Below are 23810 nucleotides of genomic sequence, written 5' to 3' on the forward strand. Positions count from 1 at the left end.
CCTAATCAAAACCCCTAGTTATTAAACTTCTTGAACTAAATTCCTTTCTGAAGGGCCTGCAGTGGTGGTACATACCCTTTTTATCAGCACTTGGGAAAAAGAACAAGGGGGATTATAAGTTTGAAGTTAGCCTGAACTACATAGCAAGAATTTCTTTTTTTTTAATTGGCTGGGTGGTGTTGGCGCATGCTTTTAATCCCAACACTCAGGAGGCAGAGGCAGGTGGATCTCTGAGTTAGAAGCCAATAAAAGTATGGTTCAGTCTGAGCCTAGTGGCATAGGTCAGTGATCTCAGCTACTCTGGAGGCTGGAGCAGAAGAATTGCAAATCAAGGCCTGCCTGGGCTACAGATTGTATTCAAAACCTTCATTCAAATTTTTTTGTGGGACTGGAGAGATGACTCAGGTTAAGAGCACTGACTGCTCTTCCAGGGGTCCCGAGTTCAATTCCCAGCAACTATATGCTAACTCACAACCATATGTAATGGGATCTGATGCCCTCTGCTGGCCTACAAGTTTTGTGTTTGGCTTCTTTCACAGGATGTTTTCTCAAGGCATGTCATCCATGTGATTGATACTGTATAGGAATTCCCTTCCATTTGTAGGTTGAGTAACTTTCCATTGTTTTAAAAGGTTATTCTCCATTCATCCATCAGTAGACACTTGTATTGCTTCCACCTTTTGATTCTTAGGGGTTGGGCAGCTGCAAACATTAGCATGTAAATATGTTGTGGGCCTATTCTCAATTTTTTGGGATCTGTACTTCAAAATGGAATTGCTAGGTCATAAGAACTCCATATTTAATATTTTGAGGCATTGTCAAAACTTTCACTGCAGAAATTTTGTGTTCTTTGTTTTTGTTTGTGACAGGCTGATCTCAAACTTACAGTGTAGCCAAGGATTGCCTTGAACTTCTGGTCCTTCTGCCTCTGCCCCCCAAGTGCTGGGATTACTTACAAATTCATGCCACCACTCACTGCTAAGATCGGGGTTTTCTTGTTGTTGTTTGTTTGGGTTTTTTTTTCAGGACAGGGTTTCTTTGTAGCTTTGGTGCCTGTCCTGGAACTCGCTTTGTAGACCAGGCTGGCCTCGAACTCCCTAGTGCTGGGATTAAAGGCGTGCGCCACCACCGCCCACCTTTGTTGTTTTTTTAACTGGTATGGTAGATTTGGGTTCAGATTTTCATTTTATACACTTCTAAAAATGAGATGTGCTATAAAAATTGGTTGCCTTTATTTGGGGAGGGGCCTGCTTTTATTTCACAAGAACTGTTTTTTTCTTTTAGTGGTTTTCTTTTTCAGGTTCAAGTCCATCCTTTATTATATAATGTCTATGTATACCAAATCATCACATCACATTTATCCAACTTAAATATAATAGTCTTTATTTGAATATTTGAAATATATTTGAATATATAATAGTCTTTAATAATCATTTAAATGTTTAAATAAAGACAGCTCCATTAGACTCGTACCATACATCATGTACATAAGGATTTCTATCCACTCAACTCAGTTTCATCTGACTAAATTTTACTAATATGGAAAGATTTAAATCTTTCATTATATTTCTTTTGGCTTTTCAAGACATAGGTTGTTTCTTGGATCTTCTCTATAGAAGAGACTTTAAAATGCATAGTGAATTTAGAGCAAGGCAGCTGAAGCTTAAACTGTACCATTGTAGCCTTCAAGCAGAAACTCTTCCCCTCCTCCTTAGAGACCAATAAGACACTCTTCCATTGCCAATTTGATTTCATGGATATTTAAACAGCTGAAGCTGTCATTTCAAATTGCTGCTGCCTTTATATTACTTCATGCAGAGAAGCCTCCCTGAATCAGAGATTCCACAGCAGATACTGAAATTGAAAAGGACTGAGTGCAACAATTAAATTACACTGTAGGGCAAAAGCAACTGGTGTAAGGAAAGAATCTTGTTCTCTGACCCCAGACTGTTTTGTGGGGAAGTGGCCTCTACCCTGCGCCCTAAGTCCATGATGACCTTGTATGCTTTTTTTAATTCTATGTCACTCCATGAGATAATTAGAAATGAAAGATGCTAAGAAACACTCTCTCCTGAAATTGGCCTACTGCACACATGAGTGAAATTAGGAAAACCTAGAACGTTGCTAAGTTGCTGAAAATTTCTTAGAGCTCATACAAGAGAGGGCATGAATTATGCTGGGTTCAGTTGAAAATCTTTCGGATGCTGAATTTACCTGACTTTTTAGTGTTCTTAGTTCGGGCTTCTATTGCTGTGATAATACACTGTGACCAAAAGCAACCCAGGGAGGAAAGAATTTATTTTACTTTACAATTTAAAAGTTCATTATTGAGGGAAGCCAAGGCAGGAACTCAGAGAAAGACCTGAAGGCAGTAACTGATGCAGAGGCCATGGAGGGGTGTTACTTACTGGCTTACTCCTCTTGTGGCTTACTCAGCCTGCTTTCCTATACCACCCATGACTACCAGCCCAGTGTTTGCCACACCCACAATGAGCTGGGCCCTCCCAGATCAATCACTAATTACGAAAATGTTCTACAGACATGCCTACAGGATGCATTTTCTCAATTGAGAGTCCCTCTTCCGAAATGACTCTAGCTTGTATCAAGTTGACATTAAACTGACCAGCACATCTACCTTGTTTTCTTTGAGGCAGGGTCTCTCTGCATAATCCAAGTTAACCTTAAATTTACAGTCCTCCTGTCTCAGCCTCCTGACTACTGAAATTAATTGTTCACCACCACATTCATCTCCCTTCTTTCTTGTAGTACTAGAGATTGAACCCAGAGCAAACAGAAGAATATTAGACAAGCTTCCTACTAAACTACTGAAACATGCCTCCAACCCTTATCCCATGGTGCTGGTGGTGGTGTATTTGAAACAGGGTTTCTCTAGGTAACAGAAACAGGGTTTCTCTAGGTAACAGAAACAGAATTTCTCTAGGTAACAACCCTGGCTGTCCTGGAACTCTGTTGACAAGGCTGGCCTTGAACTCACAGAGATCCACCTGCCTCCTGGAGTTTTGGAATTAAAGGTGTGTATACTAACCACTCCCAGCTTCCTCCCCTATTTTTATTTTTTTTTATTTGTTTTTTTTTTTTTTTTTTTTTTTTGGTTTTTCGAGACAGGGTTTCTCTGTAGCTTTGGAGCCTGTCCTGGAACTAGCTCTTGTAGACCCTCCCCTATTTTTAAATTTAAAAGCCTTAGGGATTGTGAGTAGTCTTTCCTCTGTTATCATTGTTTGACTGGCTTAGACTGCCCCTGTTAATTTACTAAGTACAGAACACAGCCTCCTGGTTCTGCCTTGAGGGTCTCTAAAATGGGGTTACTATAAATAACTGTCACTATAAAAATGCAGGTAATTCTCACTTCCCAACTCCTCTGGATATAATGATTTGGCTTCCTAGTACAACAAGATTTCTCTAACTTTTAATTTTCCTTTGCTGCATCCAGTGAAGGCCACCTAGCTGTGGAATCACTGAATGTTGTTTTATTACCCAAGAACATTGCCTTGGGCTATAATAGAGATTTAATATGTAATATCTGTCAGAGCCTCTCTATTCCAATGTGATATGTACATTGGCGGAGGGGGGCAGTAATTTTTTTTTTTTTCAGTGCTGGGACTTAAACCAGTAATATCACACAAAAGATAAGTGCTTTACCACTGAGCTGCATCTCCAGCTCAAAAATATGAGGTTTTAAAGGAAAAACTAGGATAGAACCATCAAATATATATGACTTAGTAACCAGAGCTCACTAATGAAACCATGCTGTATACAGGGACTAGAAGATAGCTTGGTCTGTAAAGTTATTGCCTTATAACTATGAGAAACTGAGTTTGATTCTCAAGAAGCTGTATACAAAACTGGATGTGATATCATACATTTGAAATCCCAGCTGGGGAGATGAAGACAAGATGATCCCTGACAAGTACGAGGCCAGTAAGAGATCCTGCTTCAAATGAGATAAGTGACATTCTTGGTGATGACACTCAAGATTATCTTCTAGCCTCCACATTCATTTGCACACACATATACCAGCACATATAAGCATTAAAAAAAAAAAAAAAAACTCTAGCCAGGCCTTTAGCCCCAGCACTCCAGGAGACAGAGGTAGGTGGATCTCTGTGAGTTCAATGCCAGCCTGGTCTACTGAGTGGGTTCCAGAACACCTAGGACTAAACAGAGAAATCTTGTCTCAAAAACCAAATAAATAATTATAAATAAATAAGCAAGCAGATTCACTTTAGTTACAAAGCTGAATGTGGCATGCACCTATAATCCCAGCAATTACGTGACCAAGAGTTCCAGGCCAGCCTAGACTTCATGAGACCCTGTCTGGAGGGAGGAGGTCTGGTTACAATAGTACTGTAGCACACTGCAGTCATCCCTTCTCACCATAACCAATCTGCTTGCTTTCTTGGGCTGCTTCAGATGGTCCTGGATGTTTTTAACTCCTGGGCAAGCAAGTTTCTAGGAGCCTAGATTTGGCTACCTTTGGCATTGCTTTTTTTCTTAAACATGAAGACTATAGCTTTACATCAGTTCATTCCCATGTGGCAGCTTCACCATATACAGTGTGGTGTTGTTGCTGTTTGAGCTACTAAAAGAAAGTGCTTCAACAATGTTTCTAGGTGTTTCTTTTTGTTTTGCTTTAAAAAGAAAAAACAAGCTTTGTGCACCTTTAATACTAGAACTTGGGAGGCAGAGGTAGGTGGAGCTGTATGAGTTCAAGGCCAGCCTGGTCTACAGCATTGAGTTCCAGAACAGCCAGAGCTACATAGTAAGACCCTGTCTCTGAAAAATAAAAAACGGCGTATGGATATATGGTGCTTGCTAGCCTAGCTCACCATGTATGTAATATGCAGCCTGATCTAGAACTTGCAGTGATCTTCCTGCCTCTGCTTTCTAAGTTCAGTTGTTTCTCTGTCTTTGTGTAACACAAAGGCATTCTCTTTGTAAAGAAGCTTGCTTCAAAATACTATTCTTGGAGCTAGGGAAATGGCTCAGTGGTAGAGTACTGCCTAGCATAACCATTAAAAAATGCCATCAGGGGGCTGGAGAGATGGCTCAGTGGCTAAGAGCATTGCCTGCTCTTTCAAAGGTCCTGAGTTCAATTCCCAGCAACCACATGGTGGCTCACAACCATCTGTAATGAGGTCTGGTGCCCTCTTCTGGCCTGCAGACATACACACAGACAGAATATTGTATGCATAATAAAAAAAAATGTCATCAGGCTGAGTCTGGTGGTATACACTTTAATCCCAGCACTTGGGAGGCAGAGCCAAGGGGATCTCTGGTCAGCCTGGTCTATATAGTGACTTCCAGGAACCCCAGAGCTACATAATAGAGAGACTCTGTCCCCCCCTCCCAAAAAAATTTTTTAATTGCCATAAACCAGTAGAGTTTCTGATGATATTGATGTCATTTCCCCTTTTGAAACATATTATCACATTGACACTATACATATCCCTTCAACCCCTGAATCATTTCCTCTTTGAGAGTTGGAAGTTGTTATGATGTTCAGTTATAAATACTTAAGCCTGGCTTTCCTAAGAGCAGACAAGTATAGTTACAACACTCCGGAAGTTTAGCAATGAGCTAACGTAGAGCCTTATTCACATTTCCCTGAATGTCCCATTAATGCCTTTTTTAGTGCCTTTAAAACTAGAATCCAATCCAGGGTTTAGTTTTGCATTCAGATGCTCTGTCTTCTCAGTCTTCTTATTCTTTAGTCTGTGTATTCCTTCCTTCTTTGTAGGTATGTTTAAGACAGTCTGTGATGTCTTTGCTAAGATATTTGTTTGGTTCAACATTTTTAGGTGTTTCAACAGGAGGGTTGTGTCCCACATTTACTGGAAACTCAGAAGTCCTACTGTTGTAATCATCTTTTATAATTACTGCCCTGTGACTCTCAGACCTTCAGGGATCTCTCCAATGTCATCTCCTGCCAATTCCAACCCACTGATGTACAACACACTACTGCTAGCTCTTAAGCTCCCTATTTGTTCATTTACTCAAAGCCTACCTACTTTCAGCACTAACCTAGCTGGTTAGTTTACTAATTACCAACTAATTACTAACTAATCTGGTTAGAGAGATATAGACATCAAAAGAAGCAGATGTAGCATTCTGTCAGCCTCCTGACTATTAACATGGCATATGTTTCTTAAGTGTCAAGCACTGAGACTAGAGCAGCGAGACAAGAATTGGTGTGTACAATGGTATTTTTTATGTTCATGGAGGGTAGAGGTGGTATGCTCTACTTCCAGGACACAGGGGAAGAGAGGGACAGAAGTAGGGAAGGCCCCTGAGAAGTGTCAGTTTAACCTACAGGATGAAAGATCTCCAAATGAAGAGGCAAGAAAGAGCAAGCCCAGAGCTGCTGTTAATACAGGGGGAGGTATCATGGGTTACTTTTCCTTCTGGGAAAAGGCATCACAGTGGTTGATAAAATCCTACTGGGGCTTCCCGCATTTGTAGCTAGTAGCTGCAAAAATGCTGTTCAGTACATGTTCCTCACCCGACTTCCTTCTCAGTCACTGGAACTGCTGCCTGCCCAGACTTTGACACAAATCTTAACTTAGTTCTGCCGTTACCTTTGAGCTTTGTTGATTCTCCCCTAAACAGATCCCAAATCCTTTACTGCCTACATCCTTGCCCATGCCTAGGCTATTGCTAAAACTTTTTTTTTTTTACTTATCCATGCTCTGTTTTTATACTCCCATCCCCAGCTTTACTGGCACCACAGGATGCCCCAGAACCAGAGTCAACCTATTTCACCTTTGAGTTTGTCTAATGTCTACTACCCTTGGAACATTATTGTTGGCTTTGGAATATATCCCACTACAGGAACACTATGGTCAGAAGTTGGAGTCTTTTTTTTTGTATAATATATTATGTTTGGTAATATACTCAGGCTCCTTTGTTCCTGTTTAGATGCATTATAATAGCATATTTTTGTTATTTTTGTTTTATTTTTAATAATGTTAACATTTACAGTTATATTCCAAGAAGTGTTCAGCAGGGGCTCTTATCTTGTTCTTACCTATCCTAGACTAGCCTGCAATCCTGCACACCAGATCCATAAGGTAAACATACTTGTAATTTGTTTTTATACTTCAAAAAAGATCAGAAACTCATCCTTCCCTAGCTACATAGCCTTGCATTATATAAGCATCCCATACACCAAGTCTCCTTGGTGACACGGATTGGAAAGGCCTGCAGTCTTAGCTAGTAAAAATAAAGTTTTAGTGAAAATTGTCATACCTGTCTTGTTAGGCATTTCCAGAGGTATCTCCCTGGGTAGATTTTTAGAAGGTGTTCCTTTGCTCATGTGACTTATGTTTGACTGTGTGGTGGTTAACATATTTCAGAATACAAGTGAGAGTTCCGAAGAAGCCAACTTGTCCTCTTAGTCTAGTGATTTTCTCAAACTCAAGTACTGTTAAGAATCAGGGAAGCAGCCCTGGTATTCAAAAGCCCTTTGCAAGTGATAAGTACCTTCTCTATACCTCTTTGGCCTTTTTCTTGCCAGCTGTGCTAGTAAATACCCCTCCTTTCCTCTGTCACTGAGAGCTTCCTTATAAGCCAGGCCTGAAAGTTGAACTGTGAGCAGACCACAATGCTTCCAGATGCACCTCACGGCCTCATGGGCTTACTTTCCAGTTCTCCTACTCTTAGACCAATAGGCAGATGCTACTTCTTTCCAAACCTTCCTTAGTCTAGCCTGTATCTTAGAGGTGCAAGCAGTGCAATGTGACCAAATTCTGTAGTCATGGGGGTATTCACTGTGTACAGGAGGGGACCCCACGAAGAAAAAAACAATACCTGTAGAAGGAGCTACCTCTATCCACAAGTAAGAATGGGCTGGTGTCCTGTCCTGGAATATGGCGATTGTTCTGTAATTATACCTTTCTCTATTCCTCTGAGAATACGGTGATTGTTCGCTTGTTTTTGTTAAGGAATGTATTGTGGTAAAGACCCATATGACCCAGGATCCCTTTTTTTAGACTGGAACCCTAGGCAGCAGTTGCTGTTTGCCTGAATTAGCAATAGTTATACAGTGCTTTGGGACCTTTTTGTCCATAATTCTCACAGAAAGGATGCCTCTCAGATGAGATTAACTACCGTTGAGATGAGGAAACTACAACCTACACTACTGAAATCACTTACTGGGGTCCTTATTTTGAGAATGGCAAAGTCATAAAGCTGGAGCAATGGCTCAGAAGTTAACACTGCTGCTCTTCCTAAGGACCTGGATTCAATTCCCAGCACCCACATACTGGATCACAACCATTTGTAACTTTAGTCTCAAGGAACCCAATTCCCTCTTCTGGCCTCCACAGGCATTAGGCTCTCATGTGGTACACAGTCATACATGCAGACAAAATAGATAAAAGAAATAAAAGAAAATGACAAAGTCAGAATTGGAGCTCAGGTTGACCAATTCCAATTTCATATGTTCTTTTTCTGACTGCTATATAACACTTTTCAGGGGCTTTGAAATCCTAAAACAGGTCATGGTAGGCAGTTCCTTTTCCAGCAGTGGAGAGCCTTTTGTCATGTGACAAGCCCAGGGGGCCCACAGGTGTAACTTATAGACTGATGTCCATTAGTAATATGTTGAGAAGCCAACCCTACGGTGCTTAAACTCAAGAGAAAAATATATGCCCCTTTCACAGCACTAGAACTAGGGTTTGGAATAGTATGATAAAAGTCAAGTGCATTTGACCAACATCACCAGAAACCCAAAACCTCTAAAAAAATCTTTGGGCCTCAGGTTGACCCAAGGATACATTATCCTAGGGGAGTTACCAAGATCTGAGTATCCAGTAGCCGGGGATCTCATGTTTGGTGCCCAAACTTGCCTGTACTCACTACTCTGCATGCAACTGTGTTCTCTGTGATACTTACATATTTGTTTAATACTTCAGGGAGGAAAAGTCAGAAGACCAGGATCTCCAGGGCCTCAAAGACAAGCCCCTGAAATTTAAGAAGGTGAAGAAAGACAAGAAAGAAGACAAAGAGGGCAAACATGAGCCGCTACAGCCTTCAGCCCACCATTCTGCTGAGCCAGCAGAGGCAGGCAAAGCAGAGACATCAGAAAGCTCAGGCTCTGCCCCAGCAGTGCCAGAAGCCTCTGCTTCCCCCAAACAGCGGCGTTCCATCATTCGTGACCGAGGACCTATGTATGATGACCCCACCTTGCCTGAAGGTTGGACACGAAAGCTTAAGCAGAGGAAGTCTGGCCGCTCTGCTGGAAAATATGATGTATATTTGATCAAGTAAGTAAGTCCTGTGTCTATGGATCAGGAAAAGCCAGATGGGTGGGAGGGCTAGATAGATATAAGGATCCATTGAAACTACAGCTCTGTAGCTACTTGTAGGACACTTAAAAACTAACATCAATACCAGATACATTCAGAAAGCACTACAGAGGTCCCTACCCTGTTTCCCTGCTTCAGAGTAGTTCGTCCTTTACCTATGCCACATGTCAAGTTTTTTGTTTGCCTCTAAATCAGTGTTGGGAAAGGTTTGCTGTTTAGCAGGGCCCCTAGAAAGGGACACAAACTAATTCTGTGTGCCTTTCCAACTGCTCCTTTTGCATTTGTCCAGTTTTAGACTAACCTCATAGTATTTTCTGTTAAAGTAGAGTAACTTCCAGAGCCAGAGGTTTAAAGGAGCAACTAAGAAGTATATCAGTTCTACCCCTTAAATAAATGATTCCAGAAAGGCTATAAATTTCCCCAGTATTTGGGGGTACCTTTATTTAATCTTCAACTCTAAGAAAGGTGAAGAAAGCTTTATTGCACTGAAATGGGTTTCCAAAGAGGCTAGACTCCATACCTCGATTCAGTCTGGGTACCAACCAACAGAATCAGCCCAGCCCAATATTCCCCTAGTACCAGGCCTGATTCCTTTGGTTTCTGGATTGTGGAGAAGCCAGGGCGTACAGAGGAGTGGACTTAAGAGGTAGACAGATCCCCTGAGGCTTTTAGGTCCAGCTGTTCTGGCTCTTGAGCAAGCTATATAGGTACTCACTACTCCTGATAACATGATTTCTACCCATGTAGCAGTGCATTGCATCTGACCTAAGTGTGCCCTCCAGTTTTAGGTCATCTCAGTTCTTCAGTTTGACTCTTGTTCACTTATAATGTCTTATAAGAAAGCTTGTCAATACCATCTTCTCTACCTCAGTCTCTTAGGTTGTCATAAAAAAAAAATGCTATTGTTTGTGTCTCTCCATTTGTCTCCACAGTCCCCAAGGAAAAGCTTTTCGCTCTAAAGTGGAATTGATTGCGTACTTTGAGAAGGTAGGCGACACCTCCTTGGACCCTAATGATTTTGACTTCACGGTTACTGGGAGAGGGAGCCCCTCCCGGAGAGAGCAGAAACCACCTAAGAAGCCCAAATCTCCCAAAGCTCCAGGAACTGGCAGGGGTCGGGGACGCCCCAAAGGGAGCGGCACTGGGAGACCCAAGGCAGCAGCATCAGAAGGTGTTCAGATGAAAAGGGTCCTGGAGAAGAGCCCTGGAAAACTTCTTGTCAAGATGCCTTTCCAAGCATCGCCTGGAGGAAAGGGTGAGGGAGGCGGGGCTACCACTTCTGCCCAGGTCATGGTGATCAAACGCCCTGGCAGAAAGCGAAAAGCTGAAGCTGACCCTCAGGCCATTCCTAAGAAACGTGGCAGAAAGCCTGGGAGTGTGGTGGCAGCTGCTGCTGCAGAAGCCAAAAAGAAAACCGTGAAGGAGTCTTCCATACGGTCTGTGCATGAGACCGTGCTCCCGATCAAGAAGCGCAAGACCCGGGAGACAGTCAGCATTGAAGTCAAGGAAGTGGTGAAGCCCCTATTGGTGTCCACCCTTGGTGAGAAGAGTGGGAAGGGACTGAAGACCTGCAAGAGCCCTGGGCGAAAAAGCAAGGAGAGCAGCCCCAAGGGGCGCAGCAGCAGCAGCAGTGCCTCCTCACCCCCTAAGAAGGAGCACCATCATCACCACCACCATTCAGAGTCCCCAAAGGCGCCCATGCCACTGCTCCCACCCCCACCCCCACCCCCACCTGAGCCTGAGAGCTCTGAGGACCCCATGAGCCCCCATGAGCCCCAGGACTTGAGTAGCAGCATCTGCAAAGAGGAGAAGATGCCCCGAGGAGGCTCGCTGGAGAGCGATGGCTGCCCCAAGGAGCCAGCCAAGACTCAGCCCATGGTCGGGTCGACCACCGCCACAGTTGCAGAAAAGTACAAACACCGAGGGGAGGGAGAGCGCAAAGACATTGTTTCATCCTCCATGCCAAGGCCAAACAGAGAGGAACCTGTGGACAGCCGGACGCCCGTGACCGAGAGAGTTAGCTGACTTTACACAGAGTGGATTGCAAAGCAAACTAACAAGAATAAAGGCAGCTGTTGTCTCTTCTCCTTATGGGTAGGGCTCTGACAAAGCTTCCCGATTAACTGAAATAAAAAATATTTTTTTTTCTTTCAGTAAACTTAGAGTTTCGTGGCTTCAGGGTGGGAGTAGTTGGAGCATTGGGATGTTTTTCTTACCAACAAGCACAGTCAGGTTGAAGACCTAACCAGGGCCAGAAGTAGCTTTGCACTTTTCTAAACTAGGCTCCTTCAACGAGGCTTGCTGCAGATACTACTGACCAGACAAGCTGTTGACCAGGCACCTCCAACACCCTCCCCCCAGTGTGCTCATTAGAGACAGCAGTTGAGAGGACACTCCCGTTTTTGGTGCCATTGATGCCCTGTCCATAGCTTCCCTGACTCTTCCACCATCCCAGCTCCCAATCTGAGGGACTGGGAGGTATGAGGCAGGAAAAAACATTGGATTCTTTTTTTTTTTTTTTTTTTTTTTTTTTTTTTGATTTTTCGAGACAGGGTTTCTCCGTAGCTTTTTTTTTTGGTTCCTGTCCTGGAACTAGCTCTTGTAGACCAGGCTGGCCTCGAACTCAACCATTGGATTCTTTAGAGAAGACTAGAGGTGGCCAATGATTGTGGCCCAATGATTAGAACTGTGGTGGCACAAGTCTGGCCCCACACCCACCCCAATCCAAAACTGACAAGGTTATTTTGAAAAACAGGAAAGTGGCACCTGTCTGATCCAGCTCTGGCATGGCTAGGAGCGAGTCCTGAACTGCTAGATTGTAGACTGCCTGAGCCACAGAAGAGGATGACACAGGGTGAAATGTCATCACCTGTTCATAAGGCGTGCTCTCCTAGAGAATGTTAAAGAGGTGCCATGGAGGCCAGCAGGACAGGGCACAGGCAGGCTGGGTGGGGGTCAAGCCAGGCCTAGTGCCACAGAACAAGAGCAGCCTATGACTAATAGTTAAGGACTTAGTGGATGGAACAAGGGGTATGGGGGAAGAAAGAAAAATATTCTTCCAATTACTTTACAGTTTTCCTTTAGGGACAGCTTAGAATTATTTGCACTATTGAGTCTTCATGTTCCCACTTCAAAACAAACAGATGCTCTAAAAGCAAACTGGCTTGAAATGGTTACACTTTGTCCCACAAGCCACCAGACGTGGCAGTGTTCAGAACTACCTGGATGGATCTGTATATACCTGCGCTTGTTTTAAAGTGGGCTCAGCGCATAGGGTTCCCACGAAGCTCCGAAACTCTAAGTGTTTGCTGCAATTTTATAAGGACTTCCTGATTGCTTTCTCTTTTGTCCTTCCATTTCTGCTTTCCTTCCATTTCATGCTTTCGTTTCTTACCCATCCTCCTTCCCCTAGCTCCTAGTTGTCTCTTCTGTTCCAGGCAACTTTAGTGCCCAACCACATGCTTACCTGACAGCAGTCAACCACAGCCCTAGGATTCTCCCTGCCCTTTGACTTCCCATTGCCAGTGCCAGCTATCATGTTTAACCCTGAGCAAGTGCTGGGCTCTGCTGAGTCCTTCCTAACCTCTGAAGAACAAGAGGTCAGTAAGCTCTTGCTCCCCTAGGTAGCTTCTTCCTTGCTAAGAAAAACGTCAAAAGGCTTTTCAGACCCTAAACAATGAGCCTTTTTACCTTCTGCTCTAGAAAAGTGGGCTAGAGAAACTGGGCCACATGTGGTAGCTGAAAGAGATATAGAGGCCCCCTGTGTTCTGCCAGAATCACTGAGTGGCCCAACAGGGGCACCATGCCCACTATCCTTCAACCCACCCAGAAGTCTAATGTCAAGCATAGTGTGGTAAGGCACCTGTCAGGACTTGAGCTGGGAGTGACACCAGGGCTCCTTGCTCTTCTTCTGACATAAACACCTGCCAAGTCTTTTTCTAGTAGAATTCTTTCCCTTTTGCTCACTGGGGACTGGGTGGAGCCAGCACACCCCATATTTCAATCTCTGCTCTGTAAGTGTAATGGTGGATTTTATAGGCTTGGCTTTGCCGTGGGATTTTAATTGATCAGTTTTTATTTGGGATCCCAAAGTTTTAACCTCTGTTCAGGAAGTCCTTATCTAGCTGCATATCTTCATCATATTGGTATATCCTTTTCTGTGTTTACAGAGATATCTCGTATCTAAATCTGTCCAACTGAGAAGTACCTTATCAAAGTAGCAAATGAGACAGCAGTCTTATGCTTCCAGAAACACCCACAGGCACGTCCCATGTGAGCTGCTGCCATGAACTGTCAAGTGTGTGTTGTCTTGTGTATTTTCGTTACCGTTCCCCAGCTTCTTTACTGCGGTGTAATCATGGAAGAGTGAAACATCATAGAAATCATCTAGCACTTCCTTGCCAGTCTTTAGTGATCAGGAACCATAGTTGACAGTTCTAATTGATAGCTTAAGATAAAACCATGTTTGTCTCTTCTGGAATGGTTAGAACTAAGTGAGAGATCTTGCCCCATTCTGATTGCAGTCATAGTTGGGCTTTCTTGCATATTTGTATCCCTTTCCTTGTGCTACAAATGCAAATCTTGCAACCAACTTCCTGTCAGGCAATCATTTTGCCTGCTCTGCTGTTGATCCTCAGCATTGGTTCTGATTCCTCCCCAGGAATGGAAGAGAGGGGTCAGAAGAGGGACTCTCGAGGGTCCAGGCTTTCTCCAAGGACAAAAGGCCCCTGCGGCCCCCACCGCACCCCACCCCTGCAGTGGCCTCACACTCCCCAAGGACACCTTTCCATACCCTCACAGCATCTAGCCAGGTTGACATCAAATTGTTTTATTGTGGTTTGCTTGGGGTTTTGATGTTATAATTACTTAGTCCAATGAAATGTGACTCTTAGGTTGGGGATCCCTCATCCTTAGAAGACAACTTAGGCTGATTAGACATTCACAGTTGGGATTGCAGCACTTCGGGTGCCATTTTCTTTAATTTGATCCCCATCTTCAGCCTCCTCACTCCCCAGCTTTCCCTTAGAGCTGGTTTCAAAACTGCAGGTGGTGGTGCCTGCAGCTCCTTAGGGGTTTTGTTTTTGTTGTTGGTTTTTATTTTATTTTATTTTTTTGGCTTTCTGCCTTTTTCCCCATTCCCTCATCCCCAAATAAGGGCATCATGAGTCAGTCTACTTTAAGTGGGCAATTTTGGAGAGAGGGGGTTGCCCTGTCAGCTAAGGACTCTATATAGGCACTCAAGTGCTTTTGCCTTGCAGTCAGGTTGACAGGAGGTAGAAAGGGAAAGCCATAGGATTCTCACCAGCTGTGTCTGGCTCAGACCTGATGTATTTGAATATTGTAAAGATTGGGTGGCATTTTCACTGGATATGTAAAGAATACAGGAACTGACCAACAGCTTTCAGGTACCTGGGGCTAGATCTTGAAAGTCATATCCAATCTTCCTTACCATGTTCTTGTTGTTAGTTACTACTACCTCTCCCAAATAGATTGTTGTATATCCTCCAACTATGTTCGTCCTGGCCCATTCCTGCCCATTCTTGAGTCTGACTTAACCAGTGGAACTGATGCCCCTGACAGTGTAGTGAGTTGAGAACTCTTGGTCACAGCCAGCCTCTAGTACAGCTGCCTTCTGCTGGTGCTGTATTTCCATATCAAAAGGCACCGGGGAGATCTAAAAGTACCAGTTCCCCCAGTCCATCAGTGCCAGTGTAGCCTGTGATCCCAGCATGGGTACAGAGAACTCTGTTTAGTGCTCTCCCAACAGACTAGAAGCCACAAACTTTGGAAGTGGGAACCAGAGCGACCCAAATTGCCGCTGCTTCCCCCAGCTTGTTCTTGCTACGACAGTGATAAAAGGGCAATAACCAGAGACTTACTGCCAATTTTGGTAGGGAAAGAGTTTCTAGAGCTAATAGGACTTTTGAATTTTAAGTAAGTTGTAATAAGTGGCTCAAGCACAGCCAGGAACAAGCAAAAGGCTTGGAACTGATCAGATGAGACCAGCCAGATTTCATGCCACTCAAGTGGAGTCCAGTTGCCTGAACTCTATAGCACTTCTCTAACACAAAGAGCAGTCTAGCCAGGCTCTCCAGGCTGAGGAGAGGTCACAGGTGCCAGTTCTAAAAGAAAACATTTGTACATCAGTTCATGGCCTATATCTTTGCCCCATTGTTTGCTGATTCAGGTTCACACTACAGATTCTAGGACAGATGGCTGAGACTTGGGGAAAAAAAAAGTTTCTAGAGCCCCTGTGGACCATGGCATAGCAAAGTCCCAAGTTGAAGGGGGCTAGGCAGATGCAGCAATGCCCTATGCTGGACCAAGTGCCCTCTGCTCCATTCACATCCTCTTCTGGCTCTTCCTTCCTGTTCTCTGCTTCAGTGAACCAGCCGAACTCTGAAGAGAGTTGTTGATTCTCTCCATTTTGATGTCCTTCTATTTTAGGTATTATATTAATCTTTAGAAAAAGCTTAGTCTAATTGTTACAAATTGCTAGTATACTGCCTCCCCCAGTATGCTAAAGGGGAAAAATTGAACAGTGAAACTAGTTCTCAACTATTTAGTAGGAAAACCTTGAAAACATTTGGAAAAAAAAAAAAAAAAAAAAAACCAATTATACATTTTGATGGTTCTGAATAAGAGGAGGCTTTTGCAAAAAAAAAAAAAAAATGTTGATCCAAAAGTACTTAGTTCTGGAGAGTGATCTGAGCAAAGGGAACTCCTACATCTATGGAGGTCAAACTGGCAGACTGTTGAGATTCGAGACATTATTACTAGAAAACCTCTTTGGGTAGCTGACCCCAGGATACCACTTCTGACCTTGTCCTTTGCTGGTATGAAGTTTAGTGGCCTACCAGATGCCAAAACTTCATGAAACCAGCTCTTGGTGTATCAAGTGGAACAGTTGTCAATGACCCAGAAGGCCCATCACAAAGTGTCTTCTCTCTTCTCATCTTCACTGAGCCTACCCTAGCACTACTGCATAAACTAGGGAGGGTCTGTTGCCTACAGAGCATCCCTCCCTGGGACCTACTGTCTCTTGCACTCTGCCTACCCCTCCCTCAGGATCTTGGCATAGATGAAATGGCTGTGTGGCAAGTACTTTGGCATGCCCTCCTAAACTTACCCCAGTGCCTCTCCCTGCCTCTTTAAGTCAGTCTCCCACTAGGGAGGCATGAGAGCCCATAGAGTGGAGAAGGGAGGACAAGAAAGGCAGGCAGGCAATGCAAAGGCTCTAGGAGGAAGGACAGGCCCTCAGACTTTGCACAAGCAGGACTCAGCCACTCATGGAACTAAGTATCATCTTTGAGTTTAAGAACATTTGGGCAACTTGCAAATGACCTTTGCTCCTTGCTCTTCCTCTCATCTTTTATCAGGTCCTGTTTAGCATAAAGAGAAAATGCAGTGAAAAGGCAAAGAGGTTTGGCTCCTGCCCACTGATAGTCCCTCTCCCTGCATTGTTTGTGTGTCAAGTGGCAAAGCTGTTCTTCCTGGTGACCCTGATTATATCCAGTAATTTATAGACTATATGCATAGGTCTGCTTTGTCTCTTCTATTCTGGGCTTTTGATTTGCTCTTCAGTTTTGCTTTTAGTTTTCCTATTTTTATTTTATGTACCAACTAGACACACAAAGCAGTTGAATTTATATATATATATATATATCTGTATATTGCACAATTATAAACTCATTTTGCTTGTGGCGCCACACACACAAAAAAAAACTTTTGAAATTATACCTGTTGCTTAATTACAATATTTCTGATAACCATAGAGTAGGACAAGGGAAAATAAAAAAGAAAAAAAAGAAAAAAAAGAAAAAAAAGACATCTGCTGGTCACTTCTTCTGTCCAAGCAGATCTGTGATCTTTCCTCACTTCTTTCAAAGGCTTCCCTGTGCTAAGTGAAGGAATCTCCAGGCTGCACCCAGGTTTTGTACTTTGTTTCTCCTCTGCCATGAAAGGGGCCCCATGATTCTGGGTGCAGAACAGTTCATTTCAGCATGGCAAGGGGGAAGCAGGCGCACTCCCTTTACCTGCTGAAATCAGAACTTAGTGGGCATAGCCCAGTCCTCACTTCTAGCGGTGGGAAACTGGCATGCATGGTGGTGGCCCAATGTCCTCCACCCTTCCCTGGCCAGGAGAGCCTGTGTGTAGTAAGTCTGGCAGGCTTCCCCCAATTAGCAGGGCTCGGAGCATTTCAAAAACCCTCCTCACTTTGCCGAGTCCAGGGACTGGAGAGGAGATAGGAGACTTGACCCATCTCTAAACTTGTTAGCTGTACCAGGTAGAATGCCAGAGACCCCAGAATCACATCCAATGGGTCTCCTCCAGAAATATCCTTTTCTCTTCTCCCTGCTCCCATGAGTAACTGCATTTGCTTTTACAATTCTTGATGAGCAATATCTGCTAGACAGTTTAGCCGTAACAGTTCTTTTTGCAAAAAGATCATTCTTAAGTAATTAAAAACACCCCCCCCCCAAAAAAATCCAGAACCTTGTTCTTCCAAAGCAGAGAGCATTACAATCAGTAGGGCCAAAATCTGCCCTACACCTCCACCCTACCCTCCTCATCGTTGCTTCTTATGAGGCCAGAATATAGCAGATTGTAGGCCCTTTGGGTGGCTGGGCTACCCTTGTGCCTCTTGGAAGATGGGCTGGGGAAACCTCTGAGACCCTATTCTAGGACCTTACTCTAATGAGCAATCAGTATTAGCAGAGTATCACAACATTATTCCCCAGTCAGCATAGGATGGGGGCAGAAGGGGCCAGAGGGTTGTTGCTGCTAATACTTGGCCACTGGCCGGTGGGTAACCATGTGAATGCTTTATGGCTGATGTGAGATCAGCACCCAAGATTGCTTCACCTGGTGACCTCTAGCTCTGCCTGGATGGAGCAGGCCACCTGGTTCAATGTTTCTGGGCAGCTTGGACAATGGAGTGCAAAAGGCTTGCAGAACATGAAGCCTGCTCCTTACCTTGCTACCGTGGCCTCCTTTTCCATTTGATTTGTCACTGCTTCAATTAATAACAGCCACTCCAGAGTCAGTAGTTGATGAATATATGACCAAATATCACCAGGACTGTTACTCAATGTGTGCCGAGCCCTTTCCTTGTGCTGGGCTCCCTGTGTACCTGGACACTGTAACGTGTGCTGTGTTTGCTCTCCTTCCTCTTCCTTCCTTGCCCTTTCCTTGTCTTTCTGGGGTTTCTCTGTTTGGGTTTGGTTTGGTTTTATTCTTCCTTTTGTGTTCCAAACATGAGGTTCTCTCTATTGGTCCTCTTTAACTGTGGTGTTGAGGCTTCTATTTGTGTAATTTTTGGTGGGTGAAAGGAACTTTGCTAAGTAAATCTCTTCTGTGTTTGAACTGAAGTCTGTATTGTAACTATGTTTAAAGTAATTGTTCCAGAGACAAATGCTTCTAGACACCTTTTCATTAAAACAAAGCATTTGAAGGGAGGGGATTGGTGACTAAGACAAGAGGGGCAATCTGAAGAGATGATCCCTGCTCAGATCAGCCGAAAGCCACCAAGAAGTTAAGCACTGGATTCTCATTCCAAGTCAAGAGACTGAAGTTAATATGTTGCCATTTTCAAAATTAGCAAAACCAGGTTTTGTTCCACCCAATGGATTCTTTTGATTCCCCTTCCAAGATTATTACTACTATTGTTAATTTTAAAAAAAGACAAGGTCAGTTTCTTACAGGCAGGGAGGGGATGTAAGAGCGGAGCTGAGCTCAATGAGTAGGGAAAGACTGGCCTGTGTTTGCTTCAAGAAGATGCCCCACTGAGGATACAGGTTAGGAAGGAGACAGAAAATTAATTAGCCACTTTTTGCCTAAGAAGGCTCTTCCTGGATAAGCCAAGGCAGTAGGCATTATTGTCTCCAAAGCATGTTTCAGGTACATGATCTGTCAATACACTCCTTTCACACCCCATACTGTCCCCTAGTGCATAGTACTAATTTGATATCTCGGCTCTCCACCATGCCTGGGGAATAAAATGATGGAAGAGGATTCACTCCTTCAGAGTCCCAACAAAAGCTGGGTGTGAGATACCCTCTTCTCTTTCCATGGCAAACATCTTCAGTAAAGCTGTTATCCTCATTACGCATTGTTTCAGGCTCATATAAGAGGAACAGATCTGTGCTCCCTCAGAGCCTCTTGTGAGGATAGTGCTACCTGTAGTGACCAGTTGGCCATGGCATTTAGTAGCTGGAAGAACCAGACAGGGTACATGCTCCCTCATAAATCCATGTTGCGCTCCCCTCTGCCAGCCTGAAGGGTGAGATCTGTAGGACAGTGCAGCCAGTGACAGGTCACCCTGTATTGAAAGATGTTGGCACCAGCTCAAAAAGCCCATCTGAGTTTAGGAGCAGGCACACAGGACACAGAGATCCAGGACAGACATAACTGGAGGGGTCGGTCTTGAAAAGCCCTCTGTCGCATTCACCTTCAGTTTTTGTGTTTTGGGACAATTACTTTAGAAAATAAGTAGGTCGTTTTAAAAACAAAATATTGATTGCTTTTTTGTAGTGTTCAAAAAAAAAGGTTCTTTGTGTATAGCCAAATGACTGAAAGCACTGATATATTTAAAAACAAAAGGCAATTTATTAAGGAAATTTGTACCATTTCAGTAAACCTGTCTGAATGTACCTGTATACGTTTCAAAAACACCCCCACTGAACCCCTGTAACCTATTTATTATATAAAGAGTTTGCCTTATAAATTTACATAAAAATGTCCGTTTGTGTCTTTTGTTGTAAAATCAAGTGGTTTTTCATAAGGTTCTTTTACTATTTGAAAAGATGGGCAGCACGTGGTTTTATTTTATTTTTGTAAGTTTTTTAATACATGTGAAAGCAAAGAATACTCAGCATGCCTTTCTAAGTGATGCGTTTGCACCTTTTGTTGGGAAGTACTGTATCCTGTGCTGTTAGCATTCTTGATAAACCTCTCTGTGAAAGTGACTCAAGGTCTGGGCTTTCATTATAAGTCAGCAGTCCCTTTCAGCTCACCTGACAGCATGATGGTGGGTTTGATCCAGCTATCCTTGAACCCCAATAGACTCTCAGTACTGGAGTGGGAGGGAAGGGAGGCCTGTCTCATGCTGGCCTCCTTGGAATCTTCCTCAGTTTGCTCTGTGTCAATGCTTCCCTGGCACACTGCACAACTTCCCTCTCCTGACCACTGTGGCAGGGGCAGCTACTGGGTCCTGGTATGCCACAGTGTTTTTTAACACCTTTCTCCTCAACTATGACTTCTGTGAGTGGCTAACCTGCATTCCTGACCAGGCTAGGACATGTTGAGGAACTGCCTAAAGGGATCCCTTGTGTCACTGGTTTCCTATAAGAATATGAACCTTCTGCATTTGCCCACTCATTATAGCTGTCCTCAGACTAATCTGGCGTTGAGGAGAGGATAATGGGTGTGTCACATGCAATTGTGGGCAACCTAGTAAAAGTTACCTTCAAGTCCTGGCCTCGAATGTTAAATGAAAGGGTTGAAGATTCACCATGTAGACATAGAGCATCTACTGTGTGCCAGACCTATACCAGACACTGATAGTCTCCAGTACACACAAAAGGACCAAATCCCTGCCTGTAGAGTTTAGCATATATGCACACAATAATTTTGAATACTAAAGTTGGTGCATCTCAATAATGACTGACCATTGAGAAACCACTCTGTTCAACATATGGTTGACCTCTTGGGTTGTTCTGTTTGTTTGGCAGGGTCCAACTTCTAGCTCAAGCTGACCTGAATAGGGTATAGGGTGATCTGCCTCAGCCTCCTAAGTGCTGAAATTACAGATGTGAGGCACCATGCCTAGCTTTGTTTTATTTATGACAAGTCTCACTGTGTAGCTCTGGCTGGCCTAGAACTCTGCATAGTAAACCAAGCTGGCCTTCCTGCCTCTGCCTATGGAATTCTGGGATTACAGGCATGTACCACCACACCTAGTTTGACGTTATCGTGAGAGTAGTCAAATTGGCTGTGGTTTCAGAGAAGAGGCCAGAGTGGGAGCCAGCCATGAGCCTTGTGTAGACTAGAAACAGTGTAAGTTTCTTAGAGGACAGACAACTGAGAGGGAACCCTTTCTATCTAGAATCGGTATGACAAGAGGGTCTTGGAGAAACTGATCAGAAGAAAATGTTGCTTTACAAGTGTGCTTTCAGCTAGAAAACAGAAGGAAGGCCATGTTGCTGCCTATGGGAAAGTTCAGAGGTATGAAACTCCAAACAAGCTCAAGCTGTGCCCAAGAGAAGAGTTAGGTGAGGTTTAGGAAGCTTTCCCCACCGCTTTTTATTCTCAATCTTGTCAGGAAGGGGTATATGCAAACTGAACCACAGAGACAGAATGAGAAGTGCTTTGTAGGATAGCCAACTAAAGAGGATTTTTTTTTTTTCGGGTTTGGTCTTGGTCTTGTATCCCTGGCTGCCCTGGAACTCACTATTTAGACCAAGCTCACCTCAGATTCACAGAGACCCTCCCAGAGATCCATCTGCCTTTGTTTTCCAAGTGCTAAAATTAAAGGTGTGAACCACCAAGCCAAACAGCAAGGAGTTCTTAATGGCTTAAGGCTGTTGTATGTAAATTCAGGTAGGTGGGCAGTGGCTGGCTACGCCACCTTCCAAACAGCCATAAAGAGCTGGGACAATATGGGAGGGCTTTGGGAAGGTCTTCTATAAGAAAGTGATTTGGTGATTTGTTCCTGAGGCTTACCAGAGGCATAAAGTTCATGCAGGTAAGTGATATTGACTAATGGTAAGTGTAGGCATACCAAAGAGTTCCACAATAGCCCAGAATGGAGTATACAAAGGTTTATTTGAGAATAAAGTCATAGTAAGGGTAGCAATCTACAGTCCTCTATGTGCTGGGAACTGGGAACCGAATCCAGCAATAAATAAATAAATAAATGAGGGCTGCACACACTTATAGTACCTGAGACCACGTTCAAAATGGGCCAGTAGCTAAAAGGCTATTGGCTGAAAGTGTTCCCACAACACCTCCCCCTTTTGTCTAAATAAGAAGGTTCTAAGCCGGGCGGTGGTGGCGCAAGCCTTTAATCCCAGCACTTGGGAGGCAGAGGCAGGTGGATCTCTGTGAGTTCAAGACCAGCCTGGTCTGGTCTACAAGAGCTAGTTCCAGGACAGGCTCCAAAGCCACAGAGAAACCCTGTCTTGAAAAACCAAAAAAAAAAAAAAAAAAAGAGGGTTCTAAGGCTAATACAAAACTATATACAGTAAGAACAAATATCAAGTATAAAACTATATACAATATGAACAAATATCAAGTATTGTCCAAGGAAAAGAGGCAAAAACATACATAAAAATTAGAATTACAACCAGCTTGAACAAGCAAGAAACATGTTAAATGTTTCGATAGTTATCCTGTTCTAAGGATTCTAAGTCTTATATTTAAAGTGGCTTGGCTAAGTCATGAGAGGAAACTAACTATGACTATCTAGTCTTCAACCCATCAAAGACCTGAGAAGGGAAATATTACTTGAGTAAACAGGAAGTGCAATCAAGCAACTTCCAAAAGGTGAAAGATGCTTTTCGTGTGCACTTATAGTACTTGAGACCATGCCCAAAATAGGCCAGTAACTAAAAGGCTATTGGCTGAAGGAGTTCCCACAACAGCTAAGAGTAGTGGACACATGGGAAGAGGACTTCAGAGAGTAGAGTGGGACCATAGGAAAGTGCACTGAGGCCATGGAGTGACAAAAAAAGGCCAAAGAAATCCCTGAATGGAGAACATTAGAGTGGGCAAGAAATACTCTTGTGGTGAAGGTAGAGTCACTGGCAACTGCTCTAGAAAAGAGTGGGGGAGGCTGCTAGACTCTAGTTTCCTCATGAGGAAAAGAGCAAACTAAGTCAAAAGTGTGACAGAAAACGGAAAGGGATGGCAAAAGCTAGACATCATGAACATGGGGACAGAACAAGGCTCTGTTAAGAGACGTAAGTGTGTTGGTTAGCGAGCTAGTGAGGAGCCTGCACAAGCAGATACTGTGAAGATCCTGGAGGCGTGGGTGGGGGTGAAATCTAGCACACAGGCTGCGGCATGGTGTGCAATCTTCCATTCTTTGGACATCCATCCTTACCGCCAGATGACTAGAGTCAGCCAGAGGGCCGTTTTGTGACCCACATTTGACCCTGCTCTACCAACATTTCCGCCAAACTCTCCACGGCCCCCCAAATAAAGCCAAAAGGAGCCTCTCTGTGACTTTCATCAGGCTTGATATAAATCATCTTTGTAGAACATCGTCTCTTTCCTATGCCCTTTGTCTCCAGAACTGGAAGTCGTTCTTCATCCTGCTCAGTCCTATTCAGAAGGTCCCCACCCCTGGAAGCCCACCCTCTGTGTAGGATCACAATCCTCGGTTCTTTCCTCGGGATACGCCCTCCTGCCTGGCAGAGCTCCTTCCCCCCCTGGTAGAGGACGGCGTGGGACGCCCCCGTGTGGCCGAAGGCCGCGGAGGGC

At 43.8% G+C, this 23810-nt stretch overlaps 1 protein-coding gene across 1 annotated transcript in view; it reads left to right on the forward strand.

Moving 5' to 3' along the window:
• Mecp2 (methyl-CpG binding protein 2) overlaps positions 1 to 17803 on the forward strand; it is a 72518-nt gene extending 54715 nt beyond the window's left edge. The window contains exons 2-3 of the mRNA XM_057759115.1: positions 8934 to 9284; positions 10259 to 17803. Of these exons, the coding sequence (XP_057615098.1) occupies positions 8934 to 9284; positions 10259 to 11351 (1444 nt within the window). The 3' untranslated portion in view covers positions 11352 to 17803. The remainder of the gene's footprint in view (positions 1 to 8933; positions 9285 to 10258) is intronic.
• Positions 17804 to 23810: the final 6007 nt, after the last annotated feature.

This window comes from Chionomys nivalis, chromosome X (assembly GCF_950005125.1).
Source record: "Chionomys nivalis chromosome X, mChiNiv1.1, whole genome shotgun sequence".
NCBI lineage: Eukaryota > Metazoa > Chordata > Mammalia > Rodentia > Cricetidae > Chionomys > Chionomys nivalis.